Genomic DNA, 21,510 nt, shown 5'->3' on the forward strand with positions numbered 1-21,510 from the left:
GCGATCACCAGGCGGGTCGAAGTCGATGCCAGGAACAGGCATGCCCTTTTGACGTGCCTCTTTCTGTGCGGCCAGGTAGGCCTTGGCCTCCTTCTCCCGCTCCCGTACCTGCTCCTGCTTCCACGCCTCTTTCTCATCCTTGTCGAGATAAGCGGGTGGGCGGTCCAGAGCCTTCTCTGGACTCTTGGACCGGGCTCGCTTCACGCCTCTGTCTGTACTTCTCGACCTTCTGCGGATCGAGCGAGAGCGCTCTCGCTTCCTCGACCGCAGACGAGATCGGCCCCGAGTCTTGGACGTCGAAGGCTGTCTTGTCCTATCGTCAGACCTGGACCGTCTGCGTCTAGGAGTTCGGGATCTCTCGCGTCGTTCTGACCGCTCGGGGCTACGCCGGCGGGGTGACCTGGACTTTCTGTCGAAAGAACTGTAGTGATCCCGGGCGGCTCGAGGTCGTGGTGAAGGGCTCCGTCTTCTCTCGTCTCTCCTGAGGGATCGGCTTCTTGACCTCCGTCGCCTGGTGGAGCGACTCCGTGATCGTCGTGAATAGCGGTCACGACTGTGATCTCGTCTAGAGTCTCTCACATCTCGTGGGTCTCTGCCGTCATCCGTTGTCCGCCTAGTCCGTGAAGAAGACCTGTTGCGGCGTCTATGAGAGTCTCGATCCTTGTCATCCCGGTCCCGGTCTCTTGATGCAGACAGGTTACGCCGAGTCTCCTTTCGCGGGTTGTCCTTTAGTGAAGAATCTCGTGCCTTGACGCTGGATGATCTGTGTCGACTTCTGCCTCGCACATCTTTGGTCGACGGCACTGGAGAACGGGATCTGCGATGAGAGCGTGAACGACGCCTCGTCGGGCTGCGAGATCGCTTTCTTTCCTCTCTGGCCTTGACATTCTTCGTCTCCTTGGGTTCCTTCGTCTCTTTTGTCCCTTTGGACTCCTTGGACTGTTTCACCTCTGCAGGCTTGTGCTCCTTCACAGATGTGGCAGCTTTGGTCTCAGTAGGCTCCTCTGTCTTTAGCTTCGAAGTAACCGCCGCCTCGACCGGCTTTTTGGACTCGACCACCTTGGGAGAGTCTCTGCGGATAGGTTGGATTGCTGAAGCAGGCATGGTCTTGCGTGGCGGCGGTCTGAGCTCCTCGTCAATCTCCAGCTCCGGTTGCTGAGCCGCGACCCGCTTGCTGTCTCGGAGCAAATCAGCCAGTGCCTCTTCCTCAAGACGGGAAAGCTCCTCCTTCGAAAGCTGCTTCTTCACGTCTTCAGGTTGGCCGCGGCTATCCCCCCTGGAGCTTCGGTGCCGTCGGGATCTGTCTCGAGAACGCTCACGGTCTCTTGAACGAGCTCTTACTCGCGAGCGGTCTCTTGACCTCAGACGGTCCCGGCGTTCCCGCGAACGGTGTCTATCTCGATCTCGATCTCGATCTCGATCCCGATCCCGCTCTCGCTCTCGATCCCGATCCCGCTCTCGCTCTCGATCCCGGCTCCTGTTGCGATCACGTTCTCGGGAGCGCTCACGTTCTCTGGAGCGCTCACGAGCCCTTGAGCGTTCGCGACGTTCATGACGTTCGCGGCGCTCGCGCTCTCGCTGCTCACGCTCCTTCACGCGCTGCTTCTCCCTCTCCTCTCGCTCCTGTCGTCGCTTCTCCTCCCGGGCAGCTCGCTCCGCCTCTCGCTTCTTAAGCTCGGCACGCTCCTCCCGTTCGGCGATCTCTCTCTTCTGGCGGGCAATCATCTCCTCCATAGCCTTGAGTTCGGCATATTTCCTGTCCCTTTCGGCACGTTTCGTAGCGGTCTCTACTGCGTAGTCCTCGTCTGTCTTGGAGCCCTTGACTCGCTCGGCCTCGGCGGCCTCAGCACCGATTTCAGCGGCTCGAAGTTGGCGGATCTGGTCTTCGATGGGTCCGATGTCGATGAGGTTCTCGAGGATTGCCTCGGCATTCTTGTAAATACCCGTGCGGTCTAGTGCACCGTCAATCAACGCGACTGCCTTTCCGCGGTCGATGGCCAAGAGCTGCATTGGGTTTCTTTCGACTTCTGCCTCGGCGACTTCGATGATGGCGTCTTGGATCTTCGTGCGGTGCTCCTGCGCAGTAACGATCATCAGCATCTGCTTGAAGTGACACAAATTGTAGAAATTTGGATACTATGGGCTAAAATCGCACGTACGCTTGCTTCGAAAGTGTCCCAGACATTCTTGCGTGTCTCGTCATAACCTCCCTTCTTTTTGAAAGCGTGGGCGAGCTCCTCGATGGCCGACCGTGTGGCGGAAGGCAGAGGCAGCTCAGACGCCTTGTAGTGCCTTGGCCTGGGGACGACAGCTGGCGCCTCGGCCATCTTGGTATCGCTGTCTGCTGATACATCGCCGTTGACCATTGTAGGCACAGTCGCCATCGCGTTGATGGCAGCGACCGCCATTGTTCAAAGAGAGTGTGCCTTGGCGGGCAAGCTCAGAGAGAGCCTGCTGGTGTCATCAAGCTAGGGACGTAGGCAGGGCCCAGGCCTGCTCTCGAGGGAGCTTTGGTCCAAGCAGTGAGCGTGAGAAGTGAGGGAAACTTTTGATCAGAAGAAAGCCCGTCGCGCAAAAAGGAAACGGAGTACGGCGCGGTAAGTATGCAGGGATCGCACGAGACGACGTGCGTGGGGCCCTGCACACATCCCTGGGATTGGACAGTACAGTAGGAGCCGCAAGTGGATCTCTGGGACGGGAGCCCGCACTGACTTGCCTGCCCCCCCCCCCCAAACCATGGCTCACGCTAGGAGCTGGAAAAAGACCTCAGGTCTTGTTCCAATGAAGCTCGGGCTATCAGTCATCCACAGCCGACCTCAATTGACGACCACTGACGCGTAATAACCATTCGAAAGCGAGCACGACCCATCGGACACTGCTCCGTCGAGCATTGACTACGAAAAAGAAGAAGACCTCCCCCCCCAGCGCTACCTCCCCCTTCCTCTGGCCCGTCGGTCTCCCGTTCAATCGCGCTGCAGAGATGGTCTCCCGCATTATCTTCTGGACTGGCTTCGGTACGATACACGCCCCCGCTACGGCGCACCTACACCTTGGCACATGAAAAAGGAAAGAGACGTCTAACAAGGAACTTGGTAGGCATCGCGACCCGGGTATGGCAGCTCGGTCTGCAGCAGATCAAGCCCTGGTCACCTAAGCTCCTCTGGGCCTACCCCATCTTCGGCGCATGTGGTGCGAGTTTCGGATACTGGTTAGAGACTGTCGACAAGAAGCAGGTGGAGATTTTACAGGAGAGGAAAGAGGCAATCCTGGCCAAGCGAGCGCGGAGAGCAGCACGGGAGGGCGAGGCGGCATGAAGGGATCAGTTATCCTGAGTTTCAGGCGCAGGGAATGCGCATAGCTAAGAGTGCAACATCAACGGCACGACGGCTATACGAGAGTCTACTACTACGAATTTAAATGAAGTAGCACATTTGATTGACATCAAAACTGTCTGCATACCGCGGTTGCAGGCAGTATGTCCCCTCATTCCCTATCTGCCGACGCCGTCTGCCAAAGCAAGTCGTGTGTCAAAGCCAGACTCCCGCTATAGTTTTGACCAAATGCCCCTGATCTTCCGGCGGTAGAACAGGGTCTATGCCAACGAACTCGTCGCCGCAGTAGCAAAACTTCATGCCCAGAGACGTGCGAATCAAGTCTAAAGACCCAGTCGGTCTGGAGCATTGTGGCCCTTGCACCCACATACACTCTCTCCAGGAGACTGTCACCTCGAAATTTCATTATGGCCCCATCTGACTCGCCTGACGCGATGCAACATCGCTCCCATCGCTCCATAGCGAAACAGCCGCACTGCACTGTGAGAGGCAGCAAACATTGCTTTTGGAGTGTCGCGGGCGGTGCGTTACAGTGGCATGGCCGAGATGTGAATGCTGAGGGTTTGATTCCCTACAGATAACATCAACCTGATGTACGCTCGTCGAGCTTCTTAAGCACCGCAAGGATGGCAGATGTCGAGCCACTGGCGTTCGCCTCCTCACTCTCTGTCACGACCATGGAAAGGTACTTGTCTTTCGTGACGTCGAAGAGCAGCCGGAAATGGTCAGTGGTGCATTGGTCGGGGTCGATTTCATTATAGGTGAGGGAATCGACCGAAACACGTTCTCTGTCGCAGTTGACCGTCTCGAGAAGTGACACAACGGGGACGTCGGCATCCTTGGCTGCCATGGCGATGTCAGAGGTGCCCGCCATCGCGTACAGTGATCCGTTCGCAAACATGGCCTCGCCGCCCAGGAAGACCTTGGAGGCGCGCCTGACGTGTATGCTGATGCCAGATAGACTGGGATAGTAGTGAACTCGGATGCCGTCGTTTCTGAGGATCTTGGCGAGCTCTTGGCCTGAACGGTCAAAAGGGTCGTCGAAGACAATCACCTCGAACTTCCGTCCCGCAGTCCAGGCCCGTTGCAATGTTATCCGCACGAGCCGTGGGTTGCCATAGGTGAGTATGGTCTCGCCGTCTTCGATCAGCGACACAGCCTTGGAGGGAATCGCATCCTCTGCGTAGAGCACTCTCTCTTGGATGAACTGCTCTATAGCCTGGCACAGAGATATCTTGGACTGCTCCTCTGAAGCGTTGATATCTACGAGCTTGGCGATCCTGGCCTTGAGCATGCGGATCGCATTACCCATCGAGAAACACATGGGTCGGCATCCAGTCAGGTACTCAATCTGAGGATTCAGACAGTGCGGCAGGAAGTGACGCGTAAATGTGTGACCAGATGGACTTTCATATGATGCGATCACCTAGAGTCCTTGATTAGCCCCTCGAAAACATGCAGGCAAGTTGGCCTGCGTATCTCACCTTCTGAAAGGCCACAAGCATCGCCTCGAGCCGCGCCAGGTTGTCCTTCAGCGTGAAACTGGCCATCTGCTGGCCGATAGCCAGGACAGCCGGGTGCACATCTTTGTCGGCCTTGGATAGAGGCAACTTCTTCGCCATGGATAGGTAACTGAAAGTCTCCGGCACCTCAGGCCCCTTGGGTTTAGGAGGATGCGGAGCCTGCATGGGCGCGGTGCCGGCCTTCTTAGGGCCTTTGGCGTTGGGAGTCGACGGCGGCGCGGAGACATCCTGCTTTTGATTTCTCTGCTTTGAGGAGCTCTTACTGCTATCGTTCGTGTTAGATACGGTCGCAGCCTCTGCTGAGCTCTTAGCTGCGACAACCTGGCCTCTGCGCGCAGCCTTTTCTGCCTTCTTCTGCGCTTTTAGCTGCGCAGGTGTCAATTTCGGTGCCGCATCTTGAGGGGCTGCAGGAGCTGGTGCAGGAGCTGGTGCAGGCGCATCTGCGGGTACAGCTGGAGGATTGTTTTCTGCCATGCTGCAATGCCGGCAAATTTTTCGATGCTGTGCAGGCCGTCGATTGACTGTATGTTGGCTGTGGTGAGGATGATGGTCAAAAGTCGACAGTGGTGATCTTTCAGTGACTCAAAAGGCTCGATGTGGGATGCGATGTACTTCCTGCCCCACACTAAAATTGTCTATTGGTGAGCGGGCCACTAGTGACTCTTGCTTGCATGTGAAGTACTATGGTACATACTACCGTAGTGGTAGCTTAGTGGCAGGGGTGTGCTGTGACCCCTGTTTCTACCTAGCTTTTTATTTTTATATTTAATCATTATTGTTAAGGTGATTATCATATTCCAAGTGTCTGGAGACGGTGACATCCATCCAGCTCTTGATTTGTTGCAAATTGAGAGTAACAGGTCCGAGATTCCGATGTCAGCCTGACAATGAAGACATTATGGTGCCCACACTTTAGATTGTAAACTAGACTACTACTGCTTTGAACCATCGAACACGCATACATACACAACCTCGGTACCTGCCAACAAAGTGGCGGGCTCTCATCACGCAAAACACTTCATCATATTAACGTATCCAACACTCATATACATTGTTTAGGTTTCTAATAGAATTTTCTCAGATCATTGTAGGTACACCTAAAGTTCATTTTGAAGACTCAGATGAGATAGACAAGCACAGCTGGGAGAGTGTAAAGGCCAAGCTGTAGTCAGCTCCTGAAGAGTGGGATTCAACTGGAAAGAAGAAAAACATGTTCTATACCAAATTATGCCAGACCCCATATTTGATCCTGCATTGTTCAAACTACTGCTCTACTGAGAGGTATGTGCCAATGGCACAACATCATATCTTATGTCTTGAAGCATTCCTCGGAGCCAAACCTATCGGAAACCTGCCCTCAGCCATCCACCCCACGCTCCTCAGCGGCATCATTAGGTTTGGCCTGGGCCTTGCCCTGCAGGAAGAGCTTCAAACTGCCCAACAACTTGCCTTCCCTTCCCTTCCACTCCTTAGAACCCTTGACCTCAGCTGCAGCCTCCAGTATCCTGTCCACCAGTATCTGGGCATCCTTCTCCTTCGCCTGAGCCTTCGTGCCGCTCTTCTTCAGCAGCAGCACCTGCACCTTCCATCCCTTGGCCAGGAACCTCTGCAGATTCTTCACCTTGTGCTCCAGATCATGCGGCGTCAGCGACCAGTTGATTTCCAGCTCCTTTTCCTTGTTAGATGCTGCCTTCTTCTTGCGCTCCTCCTTCTCGTGCTGCAGCCTCTGGTGCTCCTCCTTCTTGTTCACAATCTTGGCGATCGGCCACTGTATTTCGTCTTGTTCTTCGTAATTTGGAAAGTATGTGACCTGCAGCGACTGTGTCTTGCGGTCGAGCGTCGCGAGCAGCCCTTTCACCTGCTGCGGCTCCGAGAGCCTCTCGACCCCATCGTCCCAGACCTCCTTGAGAAACACGAACGGGTGGCGGATCTCGTCGTCACGGGGCAGGCGGCCAAGCTTTGTCGAGACCCTGGGGCCGGGCTTGTCCTGGCCTGGGAGCTTCTTTTGGCGCGGTGTCTCGGCGGGCATCCTCGCGGCGGCCATCCTCGCGGCGGCGGCGGTGGCAGTGATCGGATTTCGGTACGGGTTCGAGGATATGTTATTGCTGCCCCAAGTACCAGCCGAGCCGGCTGGTCTGCCCCAATAGGCGCGTGCTTGTATTGATGAGGTCGAGAGGAGGGCAGGCACGAGAATCTGCGTGACGTGGAGGCAGTCTGAAGTTCCGAGGGTCGAGGGCATGAAAACGCGCCGCAGCGCGGTCGCCGGATTGAAAGCACATTTTGTGCCCGCCATGATGTGGGTGAAGTCTTGGGTCTCGGTCCAGACAGGGAGGTTCAAAGAAGAGGAAGGACGACGATGTAATTGATTTGGGTTGGGGTGCACGAGCCAGGTTTCCTAGCGAAGATTTGCAAAAAGTTGAAGAATGGTGAAAGAAGTTTGGAAAATCTTCCTAGTAGCTATTTACAGCTTCCCTGGCCAATCACAGGACGTCAATTATATTGACGTAACCAGGCCCGTACTTCGTGAATCACAGCTTCGGTTCAGATCCCACATAGAAACATGGAGTACAAGAGTTAATTTCTCATAGTGACGAAATACTGAATCAACTTCCTGCAGTCTTTAGTTACCCATCAAGTAAATGCGAGGTCTCCAGAGGCACAGATAAAAAAAGTTGCGGCCCGGCAAAGACCAGGTACCGGACGCTAAGTCATAAGCCCGGCCGGTACGCCGATTACCTGCACCACACACGAATCTCCTCACAAGTAAGCATCACAAGCAAGCACCTTCTATCCACCAGACCAATCCCTCACCTTGCCACTGTGAAGCTGCCAATTAACCCCGAGTCAGGCTCCAATTATGGACACAATAATTGTTATGATATTGGCGGCCATCGCCTGGTTTGTCTTCGGCCCAGTAAGTTTTGGTCCTTTTCTATGCCATGGAACACCGCTCCTGAAGCAGGCTGACCGACCCTATCATTAGGCCCTCCTACGGAACCGCACACCTATCCCCGAAACCTCGGGCAAGGTGCACAAGATCACCAAGCCGGCCGAGCTCGATGCGCTGCTCAAGGCCACGACCCACGTCGTAGTGGACTTCTACGCGGACTGGTGTCCGCCCTGCCGCGCCATCGCGCCCGTCTTCTCGAAACTCGCCGACGACCACGCAGCCCAGGGCCAGCTGGCCTTCGCCAAGGTTAATGTCGACCACGTAAACGCTGTTTCGGCTCGGTATGGTGTATCGGCTATGCCCACCTTTGTGTTTTTCGAGGACGGGCAGCCAACGCCTGTGGCCGACGTCGAGAAGGTGAGGCAGAGCCCGTCCGTTGTGCTCAAGGATGGCGGCGTGGAGAGGATCAGGGGTGCAGACCGGAATGCGCTTGTTGCGGTCGTTGAGGCCTTAGCTGTGAGGGTAACAAAGACCGGCGGTGTCGAAGAGATGAAGAGTAAGTAGGCTTCAGGATACAGAGCTTCTTGGAATGCTGGCTGCGAGCGGGAGGCTACGTGCTTCATTCAAACACCCCCCCTTCTTGCTCCGTGTTTCGAATGTCTCCAAAGTAGAGAGAATATATAGAGAATACTATCATGGCCCAATACTGCCTCTCAATATCATATCATTATCCCCCTCAAAAAGGGCAGTTTTCATGTGACGCACGACCAATCATGAAGCAACCCTGCTAAAACGTATCACTATTACATAATCAACATCCCCATCGCAACTTCCATCCTACCTAGGCTTTCTTTCATTAAGGATAACAAAAACCTTCACCCACCTCTATGTATACATCCTCTCCTCGTCTGCATACGCGACAATGTTTCTCTCATAGCCTCTTATCCAGTCTCAGTCTCAAGACGTCACAATGCCCTTCAAAACTCGCCTATGCCAGACGTACTTCGGCCGACCACTGCGCGTCTTCCTCGCAACCGGCCAATTCCTCGCCGCGGCCCACTTCTTCGTCACCTACTTCTACAGTTGGGGCTCCGCATGCGGCCCATCGATGCTGCCCGGCTGGGAGGTCTGGGGTCAGGGTGCCATAACCTCTCACCTCCACCGGCGGGGCAAGGACGTGAGGGTCGGTGACCTCGTCAAGTTCAAAATTCCCATCACACAGGGGGACGCTATCAAGCGTGTGGCGGGGCTGCCTGGTGACTATGTGCTTGTGCACAGTCCAGAGAGCGGGCGGGATGAGATGATACAGGTAAGTGAGGATGTGCGAGGGCAAGCGCAGGGGGTTTGCTCGTCCGGGCCGGCATAGAATAGGTAGTGGGATGCTAACGGGTTTTCTTTGTGCAGATTCCCAAGGGGCATTGCTGGGTGTTAGGGGATAATCTGCCTGCATCGAGAGACTCGAGGCTGTATGGTCCTCTGCCTATGGCGCTGATCGATGGCAAGGTGATCTATCAGACCGGATCATGGCCCTGGCAGTGGAGCCAGATCAAAAAGATTAGGAATCCGTTGGACGAGGAGTAGAATCCCCAGTGCAGAAAGAGATCGGTGGACAGTAGTGTCAATCCATCCAAAATAAATTGTCACGAGCAGCATCGCCCCATTGCATGTACGCTCACTGAAGTAGCGTATGTGGGTGAAAAGAACAAAAAAAAATCAAATGTCTTATGAAAAATATGATCTGGCTAGATAGTGTCTAATTACATCTCGTAGGGTTAATTAGGACCCGGCGGACCAAGTACACACAACAATATGGACAGCTCGAGTGATGCTCTCGGCTTGTGTTGTCTTCTCACAAGAAGGGAAACTGTACCGTGATGTCTCTCGGGCCGTCAGAGTTGCGAGGTTTTGCAGATCGATCATAAGACCCTGCCTGTCAGGATAATATGAACCATCAGAACCAAACTTTGAAAACACAGACCGGAGCCGCTATCCCCAACCAAACCCTTCAGATATATATATATGTAGTGAAACTCCAGGGAACTCCACGCCTGCCCGAGTCCAAGTAAATGCAATTATCGTACTCCAGGTATGAGGACGCCGCAGTTCCAACAAATGAAATGGTCCCCTAAGGGGACTAACCAATGCCAGAGCAATCTCATCCGTACAACAAGAAAAATGAATCATCAGCCTTCGATATGGGCCTTGGAGCCGCTCTGGCCCAGGAGTTCAAGGCATCGCTGTGCAAGGTTGACCACCTCACCCTCATCGTCCTCCTCCGGCTCGTTCTCTTCGGTCTCGACTTGCTTGTTCGCGATCTGTCTTATCATTTCGACAACATCATCAGATTTGCCAATCAGGCCGATCAACTTCTTGTCTTCAGACTCGAGAAGCTGAAGCAATGTCCAGATGGCAATGTGCTGGAATGTGGCATCACCGCTGCCGAGAAACCTGCTGAGGTAGCCATGGATACCACCATTGGGGTCGGTCCATGCTGATATGAAAATAGCGTAATCGCCCACTGTTTGAGCATCAGTCAACCTGACTCTTGATGGGACTGATGACAAGGGAGACATACCTTTGGAAGACAGATTTCCAAGCGCAGCGGCGCTATTGCCTTGAACCTCAATGCTTGAAGACTGAGTGAGCGGTATGAGAACATCAAAAACGCCCAGATCAAGAAGATGAGTCTTGAGCTCGTCACTCAGGGCTAGCACGGCAATGGCAGCAGTCATTTCTGACTGGACCGCCACTGGCACATCCAGCACCAGCTGCTTGCATTTCTGCACTGCTCCAGCCTCCAGGACAAGAGCCTTGTTGCGATCAGAGCTGGCAGCGAGGTTTCGAAGAGTTGAGATTGCATGACATTGAATCTCCTCGTTGTCCGTGGAGCCGAGCAGATCCACAAGGGGTTTCAGGAAGCCAGCGTCGATGATAGGGGACTCGTTCATGGGGTGTATGGAGATGTTCCGAATGCAAGCCACCGCGGATAGTATCAGCGGAAGATAGGAAGACTGAAGCAGTCGTAGCAACGGGTTTAGACCATGGGATCTGACGATGTCCAACTGATACTTCTCATCTGAGGCAAGATTGCGCAGAGCCAAAGCAGCTTGGCACTGAACCTTTGGAGAGGACGAGTCCATGAGATTGACAAGGGACTGTACGAGCTTTGCCTCTGTCTGCGCAAGTTTCTTTCGATTGTTGGCATCGACCGCGATGTTGCTGAGTGCTGTCGTGCAGTAATATTGAACGTCGACGTCGGGAGAGGAGAGGAGTTGGACCAGGACGGGTATAGCACCGGCATTCACAAGCTGTTGGCGATTCTCGTCTGTGCCAAACATTAGTTGAGCCGTCTCGTGCAGACTGAAGCCCTGATAGTCTTACCAGAATGGGTCATGTTCAGTAACGCGCCCGTCGCGTTTCTCTGCACACGCATGTCTCTAGACTTGGCCAGCCGCGTAAGTGGGCCGAGAGCACCAGATCTTGCAATCTTCGCCTTGTTCTCCTCATGCGTAGCGAGGTTTGTTATACACCCTACGGCATTGCACTGAACTTCCACATTTGGTGATAGCATTTGTCGGATGAGGGGAGGGAGGCCGCCGAGCTGCACGATGAGAACCTTGTTTTCCGCTGCCAGTAGTGTCAGCAACCAAACCCACAACCACCCTCTTCTCTCGAGAACAACTTACTATTCACAGCAAGATTACCGAGAGCTGCGCTTGCCGCCCGCTGCACCTCGATATCGGAGCTCTGAAGAAGGAACAGTATCGGCTCAAGGGTGTCACGGTCGACTTCTCGAACATCTACGCGGCATCACGTTAGCAAGTGCCTCTGCACCCAGGCGACCTTTCACTAAACTCGGTGCTGATGCCATCGCTGTGTCTACTGCTGGGCCTCAAGAATTTTATACACACCTCGCTCGGTGATCTCAGCAAACGTCAGGCTTGCGCTTCGTTGAAGGTCGATGTTATCGGAGAAGACGAGGGTGCTCAGGGCTCGGAGAGGCTCGCCGGAGAAGAAATCGGTCTCGCCGCGCTATGCTTTTCGTCAGCTCCTGGTGTGGACTGAGTAGCCGAGGCCCTTGAAGTAGCACGTACGTTTTCGAGGTATTGCAGAAGATCGGCAACAGCCTCTCGCTCGCTGTCAGCGAGGACGGGCTCGTACAGGTTATCGCGGGATTTGGCTGTGATATTATTAGACCTTCCATACCCACAGGACGCCTATAGGGAGCTGGAGTCGTACCTCCACAGCATGAGGAGCTGCAGATACCCATCTCGACGGAGGGCGTCGCCGTGGATCGACGTCAACAATGTCGGGCGTGCCGTGAGGAAGCTGTCGTTGCTCGTGCCTCGAGGGCTCAAATCGGTCTCAGATGGCCCCGGGGCCGAGTCGTTGTCGAATCCTGCGATGGTGAAGACTAGGCTACCGAGAAAATGAGAGACTTCAATCAAGGATCGGATGCATCTGCACGAGATGTTCGGGTCCGAGGTGGACACTGTACCTAGGCGTACGTAATGCGATGAGGTTGGTGGAAATGCAGTGTTTACGGCAAGAGGTTGAAGCCAAAAGATGCTGCTCACAGCCCAACCAGAACACAGATTATTGCTGTGTCATGCGTGACCTTGGCAGTGGCGCCCAGTCGGAGCTTCCATGTGGCCGGTACTTCCCAGCACTTCAGGGTCAAGGTGCCGCTAGCTTCCAGCTGTTTACCTCCCGCGGCAGCGCCTGAACGCGCTCACCCTGTGCTATGGTACTAGAACTACGGTACCCGTAATGAACCAGTGGCGCGCTAGCTAAAGATCATCGCATTGTACTCGGGGCTCACTAGACACGAGCAGGTGCCACTCTGCAGCCTCAGTATCAAGATTCAAGTTGAGAACTTTTTAGAGGCAACTTTTGGGAATGCATCCAGGTGATGATTCCTGCTGGCCAGATCACACCTCAGTCTCATTACTCATTTTCGTGTCTATTCTGTCTCTTCTTCCTGTCCGGGTAGTAGTCAGTCATCTCCATGCTGCATACTTTTTTTGAAACAAGCCTGCATAGTTCTCATATGGGTCTGAACACTTCCCGTGCGTAGATATGTCGTACTACTACCAGAAGGATTCTCATCTCGCGCGTTATGCGAGAGCTCTTCTCCAATTTCCTATGGAGGCATTTTTTCGGTGGAATACTGTAACAGTGCTGGTGGCATAGCCTGCTGCGTGATACACTATCAATACGAGATAAGACGGCGGGCGCCGCCACTATCATCACTCGATGAACAGTGTCCTCCTCTCGAAATTTCACTCTACATGTGCACGTCGGGCGTCTTGGTGGCCTAAGCACGCAAGTTTTCCTTGCAGCCTTTCTTGATATCCGTCTGACTTCCAAGGGCCTGATCATCAATTACGGAAGTCGAGTTATGAGTGCGAAAGGCGGAGGCAAAATGTCTGGTTTTTCTTCTTGTTTTCTTTTTTTCTTTCCTCCCCCCCCCCCTTCCTTCTTCGGGCAATGTTGGCAACATTATAGGACTGGGAGTGGTCCTGTTGGCTTAGCGGAGAGTCTCAGATTGAGATGCTGCCAACCACCGTTGACGTCGTGTAACTCTATTTCCTCTTCGGGCCTGCTGCAGCGATGGGCAACTGATCGCCTCATCGCGAATGCATGTGAGAGGCGCAAGTCCGGTGAAGATAGATGCGGCAAATATGATGAAGATCAAGAGGATATAATAAAGCCCAGACCAGGATGGCAGGAAAGTGAGAGATTTATTAAAGACGAGGGAGAATATATAAATATATATATATTTATCATGTGAAGAGAAGTACCGGAGGAACAGCATTGAATCCCCTGTGGGAGGGAGGAGGGGTGTGGTTCCAGTACATCCAAAGACATCTTCCAGAAGGTCGCAGAGACCTGGTCCCTCTTATCTCTGATAAACTCTACTCCTGCTACTTTGCATTGCACTCCCTGCATCCCACTGCGCTGCTGCCCTGCAAGGTGACTGTAACACAAGATTCAACAACCAAGAAGACACTGCACCTGCGAAGGGGGGAAAAAGACGTCAACGATTAGACTGGTGGGCTGCCTGATGAGATCGTGAACAAAATCATCAGCCTATCAGTAGCCTGCTACAGCTATCCAGAAAACAGCATCATACTCAAATCTCCGTTCTTGTTCAACCATCCGGTCTTCTCTCTACCCTTGCGTCTGACCTCACATCAACACCATCCCAGATTTCCGACTTTAGCGACCTGGGAGACGATTCAGCAACAGCCTGGAGCCCCGGGCGCGGTCTGGCGAGCGAGAGCTAGAACTGAAGCGGCTGTCCTCTGAGCTGGCTAGCTCTCCAAAATCCGGACGAGCGAGCGCTACTACCGCACCACATCCCGCCGCTACCAGCTGCCAGCGCCCCTCAGCAGGCAGGCGTAGTAGGGGCAAGTCGATCTGAGCGCGCGCTTTCCAGAAGCTTGAGGCACCCACTAGCGAGGCCGCGACCTGGCTGGCACAAGAAGGAGCCTTGGGAAGCGTGAGACCGGTGGCCCGCCCCAAGCCAGCAAGCATATCCCCTCATGCCCCTAGTGCCCAGCCAGCCAGCCGAGCCAGCCAGCCGAGCCAGCCAGCCCAAGGTTGACGTGCCACGGGGAAGCTCTTTTAAGATGACAGACCCCGCGAACCCCAGCGATAGCCCTTTGCCAGGAATCCCGCCCGCGAGACAACCGGGTCACGAGCTCCCCTTTGTACAGCCCTCAACGTACCTGCACCTGCGCGCTCCCACGGCCACGGCCACCTTTGGCAACTCCGGGCCCTTGTTAGCCAGCAGCGCCGCTCAGACGGCTCAGAGTCACAGTCACACAGCACCAGCAGAGAAGCCCCCAATGACGCCGTTGGATCGAGATCAAGTGCAGGGCCTGGTAAGTAGACAAGATTTCTTCTTCGAGAGCCGAATGGGCTCTGAAATTCTGACCGACGGACCCTCCATCACGCGCCATTACTACTCTCCTGCCATCCGCCTCCGATCTGCCGCGAGACGATCGTTGTGTAGAGGAGGGGCAGAATCATCCTCCCCTATCTCTCACCGGTTGCCAGTCCCCCCGTCGACGAGGCCTCTGCTGACTTGGCCGGCACCTTGTGTGCTGCGCGGGCTGCATGCGGGTGCGGGGTACCAATGGGCGAGCGCTGTGGGCGTGGCACGACGGCGGGGGGAGGGGGACACACACTCTCTCTCTCCCCTTCTCTCACACACATACGCCTGTTGTCTCTTTCAGATGTTGGACTGCAGACCATTGGAAATGAAGAGGGCTGCAAAAATAAATGGTGCACAGTATTTGACTGACCGAATCTTTGCTAGACGGCCATACGGGAGTTCCTCAAGGTTCGAACCAGTTACGATGTTCTACCGCTTTCGTTCCGGCTGATTATGCTCGACAATGACCTCCTCATCCGAACCTGCGTGAATATCTTGATGCAAAATAGTACGATATCTCCCACTGGCTCTATTTACAGTGCATCCTCTGCTGTTTCGTGGGGCTGACAGGCGCTGCATAGGCATTGTCTCGGCTCCACTGTGGGATTCCAAGACGTCGACATTCGCAGGTCTCCTTACCAGTACCGACTTCATCAACGTTATCCAATACTACCTACAATTTCCTGAAAAGCTTGAGGAGGTAGAGAAATTCCGCCTCAGCAGCCTGCGAGGTAAGTATTCAATATGCATGTTACGTTTGGGTACCGTGGGCTGGACTGACCAGACCATTTCACGCCAGATATCGAGAAGGCGCTCGGCGTTGCGCCCCTCGAGACCGTGTCCGTGCACCCAAATCGGCCCCTTTACGAAGCTTGTCGGCGCATGCTGCAGACGAGGGCGCGCAGGATCCCACTTGTTGATTTCGACGACGAAACGGGTCGGGAGACGGTTGTCAGCGTCATCACACAATATCGCATACTCAAGTTCATCGCAGTGAACAATGAGAAGAATACGACACTCCTGAGGAAAACCGTGCGGGACATCAACCTCGGAACGTACAAAGACATTGCGACAGCAACCATGGGCAGCTCGGTACTCGATGTGATCCAGCTCATGGTTCAGTACAACATATCAGCGGTTCCCATCCTAGACCGACAGGGCCATGTCATGAACGTCTTCGAGGCTGTGGACGTCATCCCTTGTATCAAGGGCGGGGCTTACGACGAGCTCAGTGAGACCGTCGGAGATGCGTTGTGCAGGCGGTCGGATGATTTCCAGGGCATCTACACTTGCACAGAAGAGGATCGACTTGATTCGATATTCGATACGGTCAGAAAATCTCGGGTGCACCGTCTGATCGTGGTGGACGATGACAACAAGCTTCAAGGCATCATCTCACTTTCAGATATCCTCAAGTACGTCTTGATCTACGGAGAGGCAGAGCACCTGGAGCCGGAGGCATGACAAGAGGGGACTCGTACCTCAGAATCATGAAACCCTCATCATCCTCTCTCTCTCTCTCCCCCCCCCCCCCCTTCTTTGGAGTCTCCGGGATATTCTTCCGTGTTTCGAGGCATTTGTAGGGCGTTCTAGGTGGACGGGTTCACGGATGGGAGCAAGGATACCAGAGGGCTGGTTGCATAAGGCGTCATCCGTCGTGTTTAGTCCCGGGCGCCAATAGAGGTATGTTTGGGAAGATGACTTTCGTTAGGTAAGGGAAATATCCTGTGCGAGACTCCTCTGATTTAGGTTATTATCATTATCAAGAGGTCAAATAGCACCCCTGTACGCTTTCAGATACAGCCGATGAAGAAAGATGCACACGTTATAATAAACAAGCCTGAAGGGACACGATACAGCTTGGTCTCTACGCAGCGAAACCTGATCCGACTTCTTGACTACCTGTGCATCTGATAACCCCCATTGCACGTGCGAGCGGATCGCGAAGGTGTCACCACCGGCGGCAACAATGACTACACGGGGCTCACACAAACAGGCCTTACAAGCATACGACTGTCGTCTACCGCGCCTCATGCAGATGGTTTAGGTGTCCTGGAATCTTCCCGTCGCACAATACCCAATGCCGCAGCACTCCCGTTCCCACCTGAATAGGCGCTTTCGATGTTGTGCAGTCATGAAATACCGGCCAACGTGTGGTTTGAAGTGAGGCAAACCCGTCGGTGGGCAGTGGCAGGCGCTGCATTGCGCGAGATGGCAGGAGCGACAGCACTTGCCCAATGTTCCTCTCTGGAGTGGAAGTAGACAACGACCCTACACTTTCTGTCTTCTTCATCTTTGTTTCAAAACTGCATCGTCCACCTTTCCTCTCGCCCGACTTCTACTTTTGACTTGTCTATTAACGGCACAATACCAACATTTCATCAGTGTTTCAAAACTTCTTTGGGCTTTGGTCAATCAGAGCTAGCATCGACATATTACGCTTCTGTACTTACCCGTCTTCCCGTCGGCCCTCTTCTTTGGTTACCACCCGCCGCCCGATGCCCGCCCAGCTTTATCATTGGAAATACCTTGGAATCAGGTCTGACGAGTTGTATCGGAAACCCGTGACAGGCGGCAGTTGCAAGGAATAACTCCAGCAACATCGAGAAACTTGATGGCTCTCCAGGTTGATGCGCACTGCGACTCATCCGGCTGATGATCAATATTGTCGTTGCAGCCCTTTCCTTCTGATCAGGACGATGAGGGAATCCCGAGAGGTTGTTACACCTGATGTCCAACCCAGACTATCTGCCTCTTCCCATGCACGTTTGCCCCTTCCCGTCAACAAGGCTTCTACTGGCGTCCGAAGCAGCACTACATGGACCTCAACCAGCGGCGACCTGGGGGCCATGTCCGATACCGATGAGATACGCGACCGTGAGAATTTTGTTATTGAATACAACAGGCTTGCTCAGAAGGTATGCTACACTGTATCAGTATTAAGACTCATCACACTGACATGTACATCATAGTATGGCGTTCGTCCACTGGTTTCCGAGAGTCCGGCGAAAATCGACGTGAGTTCTCGGGCACGAAGGAGAAAGGCAAGAAGACATTAAGAATCCCTCTAACTCTTAGAGCAGACCCTAGGGGCCCTCCCAAAGCGTGGGTGGTGGTCACGTACCTTCAGGCGAACATCCAGCCAGTCTACAGAGAACAGCGTCCGTCGCCAGCGAAGTCTCGGCCATGTAGCATCGCACGTCGCGCATCCCAAGAGGGACAGTCTCAAGGACCAAGATCTCCAAGGCTTGGTCAGGCTGTGTGGGAAAAGCTTTCTCTACCTGCCGCCCGAGTACGCACCTGGGTCCTTAATTCTTCCTACTTGTTTTCGTGCCACAGCGCAGTATCTTGTACAACATGGTCAGTCAAATCTCAGTTTCTTTATATTACACTGGAATTGTCCTATTGACTTCCCAAAGCACCGGAGACTCGTGGCGTTTTCCGTATTCCGGGGTCCGTCCGAGTCGTCAACGAGCTGTACGAGTTCTACTGCGCGGAACAGACCGGCGGTAACATCGCAAACACAGTCCGAAGTCCGAATCTGCCTACTCATATCAATGTTGGGGTGCATGACGTTGCATCCTGCTTCAAGAAATTCCTCGCGGGCCTCCCTGGTGGCATCCTCGGGTCACTGTCTCTTTTCGATGCCTTGGTCGCGATAAACAGCCAGCTCTACTGTGACCCAGAGTTTAGCAGGACCAAACAGAGCAAGATCCGTGCACGCCTAATTGCCCTTGCTGTTGGAAGCTTGAGGTCACAATTCAGAAGAGAGCTAATATGCGCCGTCTTTGGCCTCCTCTGCCTGTTGGGTCGAGCCGCCGAGATTGCTCCCCGCGAGGACGACCACGGCCATCCACTGCCTACTTCTGACCTGATGGGCTACAACGCTCTCGGCATTGTTTTTGGCCCTCTGCTGGTGGGTGACATGCTGGGGTCGCACGCTGTCAAGCTTGCAGATCCTAGCGCTGGACTTTTTCTCGTGGCAGAGTCGCCTTCAATGAAATCCAAGAAGGAGAAAAGGAAGTCAAAAGAGCAGACTGAGGACACTCAGCAGCCCTTCTTGGAGGTCGACAAAATCCACGTCGCGAATGACATAACGGAAATGCTGATCACAAATTGGAGAGACGTTGTCAGACAGATGAGAAGTGTTGACGGGAGTATGAGTAAAGAACTCCTGAGACACCGTAGTCGAGTCTCGGTTTCTGAGGACGAGCCGATGCGCCCCGGCATTTTCGGGAGGTCTTCCGAGGCCGATGTCGAGGAAACGTCCTCCAGAAAAAAATACAATGGTCGATCCGGAGTCGAGGACCCTCGGACCAGTTCTGCAGCCTCATGCTCTCGTAAGTAGCGAGCTTGATTCGCAAACTCAGCTATGGATACTGATACCGTTTCTCAGGAGCCGTGTCCTTCAGGCAGATGGATAGCACCAACGACGCTCTCTCGGTGAAGAAGACACGGTCTGACTCTGCACGAGTTGTCTCCGGCTTGCAACAAATACCCAGTGCATCGGGAGCTTTGACACCTCCGCGGCAAGAGTCTGTTGGCGAGAACCATGGAGACGACACCAAAAGGCTGCCAACGCCGTTGAAGAGTGCTCTCAAGTCATGCTCCAATACAAAGACTTCTGACGTACCTGCCAGTCAAAATGCAGCGGCTAATGAGAATCTTTCCCCTTGCCATGCCGACCTGAGCCCATCTGTACGATCACCTTCCAAACTCACTGGACCGCGAACCCTAATGAAGGATCTAGTTGATTCAGAGCCTCGAGTGCAAAATATGGAACCTTTCAAGATGCCAAAGTTCGAGTCTAGAAGGGACGAGTGGTCACTGCGATGCACGTCCGCGACACCCTCGACGGGTAGGAAGAGGCCATCACCCAAGGTCGTTAGCCAAGTTAATGCTTTCCCGGAGCGACTACAGCCATTATGTCATCGGGATCCAATAATCACATACCAAGCTGGAAATGGGTTGAAGATATTAAAAGCACCATCTACCATGCGCTCTCAACCAAGAATTCCTCAGGTCGATCCACGAGTTTCCCGATCGAGCGTTCAATCATCTATGTGGCGGGCATCATCGCGAGGATCGGCAAGCTCTGGTGTCGTGGAAGAAATAAAAGGGGCCGAGGAGGAAATTCATTATCGTATGATGCCAAATCAGGTCGCTGCGGACCAAATCGATGGAACCGCGGAATTTGTCTTGCCAGGAAGTCCGTGCCGTCGATCACACCTGGACACCAGAGGCGATTTTTCGAGACGAGATACTATCGCAACTCAAGCATCATCTTTGCCCATGCTCAAGAAGCGATCTTGTCAACCCAACGCCCACACCAATAAGAGTGGACAGTCTAGAAATTCGTCAGGTGCCGATTTGCATACAATATCTCCTAGAGCAAGCAATAATGACCTGCTTGATATCAAGCGGGGTGCCAGCAAGGTTAGGGGATTGGCAGCGATGTTTGACAGTGTGGCCAAAGCCTCACCCTTCGTGCCAACGCCGATTGGCCCCATTCAAAAGAAACGACGTGAGACTGCTAGAGTCGTCTCCCCTTACACGAGCAACCCGGCAGCCTGTGACTCACTCAACCCAGCCACTTCCGTGTCGACACCAGCTTCCTTGATGAGTGGTACCAGGATCAGCATTACTCTGGACACAACATCAGGGAGCTGGGGTAAAAAGTCTATGATTCCGCGCCGACAATATCCGAGCAATAGTGGCAGCACCAGTAACGCCGACAAACAATACAGGCTGACGCCTAAAAGTCGAGAAGAGACACGAATATCGGTTGCCCCATCTGGCACTCCATCAAGACTACGTAGCCCATCCCGTCTGCCAATCAGGAAGAAGATCTCTGATACTGGTTCACCTTGCCTGGCGCAACTTGATGGTTCGATCAGAAAGCCTGGCTCTCTCAAGCTCACAGCCCAACAAGAAGTACGACGTGCCGGCTGTTATTCCAGCTCCATCCCTCAGACAAGAAGCAGTGGCGGATGCGAAACTCTGCCACGTCTGTCGCAACGTAGCTCATCTCCGTGTTATGATGACTCGGTGAGCCTCAGCATGTATTCCAGCTCCCTCATTCACAGTCCCAGCCGTGCTCATAGTGCCTCGTCACTGCGCGATCAGATCCGCAGTCTTAGGTCAGAGCTCTCGGCAAGGAACGAGGATTGTGCACAGCTCCGCCTCGAACTTGAAGAGATCAGGAACATGAAAGCTGTGAATGAGGCCATCTTGCGTGATGGCCTCAATCGTGCGAGAAAAGAAACTGCCACGTGGAGTCGGAGGGCCGAGAGGGCCGAGAGGAAAATTGACGATTTCGAGTGCCGGGCCATGCACACTGAAAATGTGCGTAATCAAGACTTATGTGGCTATGAGCACCGTCGCGATGAACAGATCGAGGCAGGAGATGGCTACTCTTTTGACAGCGGCTCGGACCATATTGATGTTTCCCAGGCCCAGGCCCGGTCAGTCGGTGCGAGGATGAACCAGGGCATCAGGAGGGCAAAGTCGAACACCTTTGCTGGTGTTGATGGTGCGAACTGCGCTGATGATGAGTTCTCGGAGTGTTCTTCGAGCACGGTGGTGAGAAATACTAGTAGCGCTGGCGAGGATGATGGCGCGACTGGCAGTGGGCTCTGGAGCGCGGAGGACGAGGATGTCAGCTTCCCCTCCCCTGGGTTGATGGATGAGTATTTGTGAAGGACTGGGTTGACCAGAACCTTGGCATGATAGGGGCCTTAGGCGGTCATTAGAAGTTACCACTCTTCTTATTATTAGCTATTCTTAGCCTAGAGCCGGATTGGACAGACAGTGCACAATAGT

The 21,510-nt window shown here is 53.9% G+C and overlaps 9 protein-coding genes across 9 annotated transcripts; 6 read left to right on the top strand and 3 right to left on the bottom strand.

The window, feature by feature from the left end:
* The first annotated feature begins 2,924 nt into the window (after nt 1-2,924).
* On the top strand, nt 2,925-3,434 carry M406DRAFT_320588 (uncharacterized protein). The gene is made up of 2 exons (XM_040919406.1): nt 2,925-3,014; nt 3,097-3,434. Exons 1-2 carry the CDS (start codon nt 2,981-2,983, stop codon nt 3,312-3,314), a joined length of 252 nt encoding a protein of 83 aa, XP_040781921.1. The 5' UTR covers nt 2,925-2,980; the 3' UTR covers nt 3,315-3,434.
* Nucleotides 3,435-3,924: 490 nt separating this feature from the next.
* M406DRAFT_219812 (nagb/rpia/CoA transferase-like protein) lies at nt 3,925-5,239 on the bottom strand (the record flags this gene model as incomplete). The annotated part of the gene is made up of 2 exons (XM_040915555.1): nt 3,925-4,758; nt 4,817-5,239. Coding segments are annotated over 2 exons (1,257 nt in total), but the record flags the coding sequence as incomplete, so codon positions are not given.
* A 1,030-nt stretch (nt 5,240-6,269) lies between these two features.
* On the bottom strand, nt 6,270-6,806 carry M406DRAFT_222299 (uncharacterized protein; the record flags this gene model as incomplete). Its single annotated transcript, XM_040915614.1, has 1 exon — nt 6,270-6,806. A coding segment is annotated over one exon (537 nt), but the record flags the coding sequence as incomplete, so codon positions are not given.
* A 906-nt stretch (nt 6,807-7,712) lies between these two features.
* Nucleotides 7,713-8,309, top strand: M406DRAFT_244812 (thioredoxin-domain-containing protein; the record flags this gene model as incomplete). The annotated part of the gene is made up of 2 exons (XM_040916283.1): nt 7,713-7,769; nt 7,839-8,309. The coding sequence occupies 2 exons, from the start codon at nt 7,713-7,715 to the stop codon at nt 8,307-8,309; spliced, it is 528 nt and encodes a 175-aa protein (XP_040781924.1).
* A 406-nt stretch (nt 8,310-8,715) lies between these two features.
* M406DRAFT_336510 (LexA/Signal peptidase) lies at nt 8,716-9,326 on the top strand (the record flags this gene model as incomplete). Its single annotated transcript, XM_040921160.1, has 2 exons — nt 8,716-9,054; nt 9,150-9,326. The coding sequence occupies 2 exons, from the start codon at nt 8,716-8,718 to the stop codon at nt 9,324-9,326; spliced, it is 516 nt and encodes a 171-aa protein (XP_040781925.1).
* Nucleotides 9,327-9,928: 602 nt separating this feature from the next.
* Nucleotides 9,929-12,015, bottom strand: M406DRAFT_105578 (putative Vac8; the record flags this gene model as incomplete). Its single annotated transcript, XM_040915155.1, has 7 exons — nt 9,929-10,263; nt 10,321-11,070; nt 11,127-11,372; nt 11,432-11,545; nt 11,657-11,777; nt 11,840-11,925; nt 11,985-12,015. 7 exons carry the CDS (start codon nt 12,013-12,015, stop codon nt 9,929-9,931), a joined length of 1,683 nt encoding a protein of 560 aa, XP_040781926.1.
* Nucleotides 12,016-14,380: 2,365 nt separating this feature from the next.
* Nucleotides 14,381-16,563, top strand: M406DRAFT_97005 (uncharacterized protein; the record flags this gene model as incomplete). Its single annotated transcript, XM_040926350.1, has 5 exons — nt 14,381-14,532; nt 14,572-14,635; nt 15,073-15,196; nt 15,270-15,419; nt 15,488-16,563. The coding sequence occupies 5 exons, from the start codon at nt 14,381-14,383 to the stop codon at nt 16,150-16,152; spliced, it is 1,155 nt and encodes a 384-aa protein (XP_040781927.1). The 3' UTR covers nt 16,153-16,563.
* A 974-nt stretch (nt 16,564-17,537) lies between these two features.
* Nucleotides 17,538-19,036, top strand: M406DRAFT_336513 (Rho GTPase activation protein; the record flags this gene model as incomplete). Its single annotated transcript, XM_040921161.1, has 4 exons — nt 17,538-17,606; nt 17,904-18,048; nt 18,108-18,833; nt 19,017-19,036. The coding sequence occupies 4 exons, from the start codon at nt 17,538-17,540 to the stop codon at nt 19,034-19,036; spliced, it is 960 nt and encodes a 319-aa protein (XP_040781928.1).
* A 1,712-nt stretch (nt 19,037-20,748) lies between these two features.
* Nucleotides 20,749-21,387, top strand: M406DRAFT_326378 (uncharacterized protein; the record flags this gene model as incomplete). Its single annotated transcript, XM_040920080.1, has 2 exons — nt 20,749-21,033; nt 21,064-21,387. 2 exons carry the CDS (start codon nt 20,749-20,751, stop codon nt 21,385-21,387), a joined length of 609 nt encoding a protein of 202 aa, XP_040781929.1.
* Between the last annotated feature and the right edge of the window lie 123 nt (nt 21,388-21,510).

This window comes from Cryphonectria parasitica (assembly GCF_011745365.1).
Source record: "Cryphonectria parasitica EP155 unplaced genomic scaffold M406scaffold_1, whole genome shotgun sequence".
Taxonomy (NCBI): Eukaryota; Fungi; Ascomycota; class Sordariomycetes; order Diaporthales; family Cryphonectriaceae; genus Cryphonectria; species Cryphonectria parasitica.

What these genes read in the sequence shown, in the direction of transcription:
- M406DRAFT_320588 (XM_040919406.1), top strand. Translation starts at nt 2,981, where the DNA reads ATGGTCTCCCGCATTATCTTCTGGACTGGCTTCG. An exon ending in TATCTTCTGGACTGGCTTCG is followed by an intron (nt 3,015 to 3,096) that starts GTACGATACACG and finishes GGAACTTGGTAG; the next exon opens with GCATCGCGACCCGGGTATGG.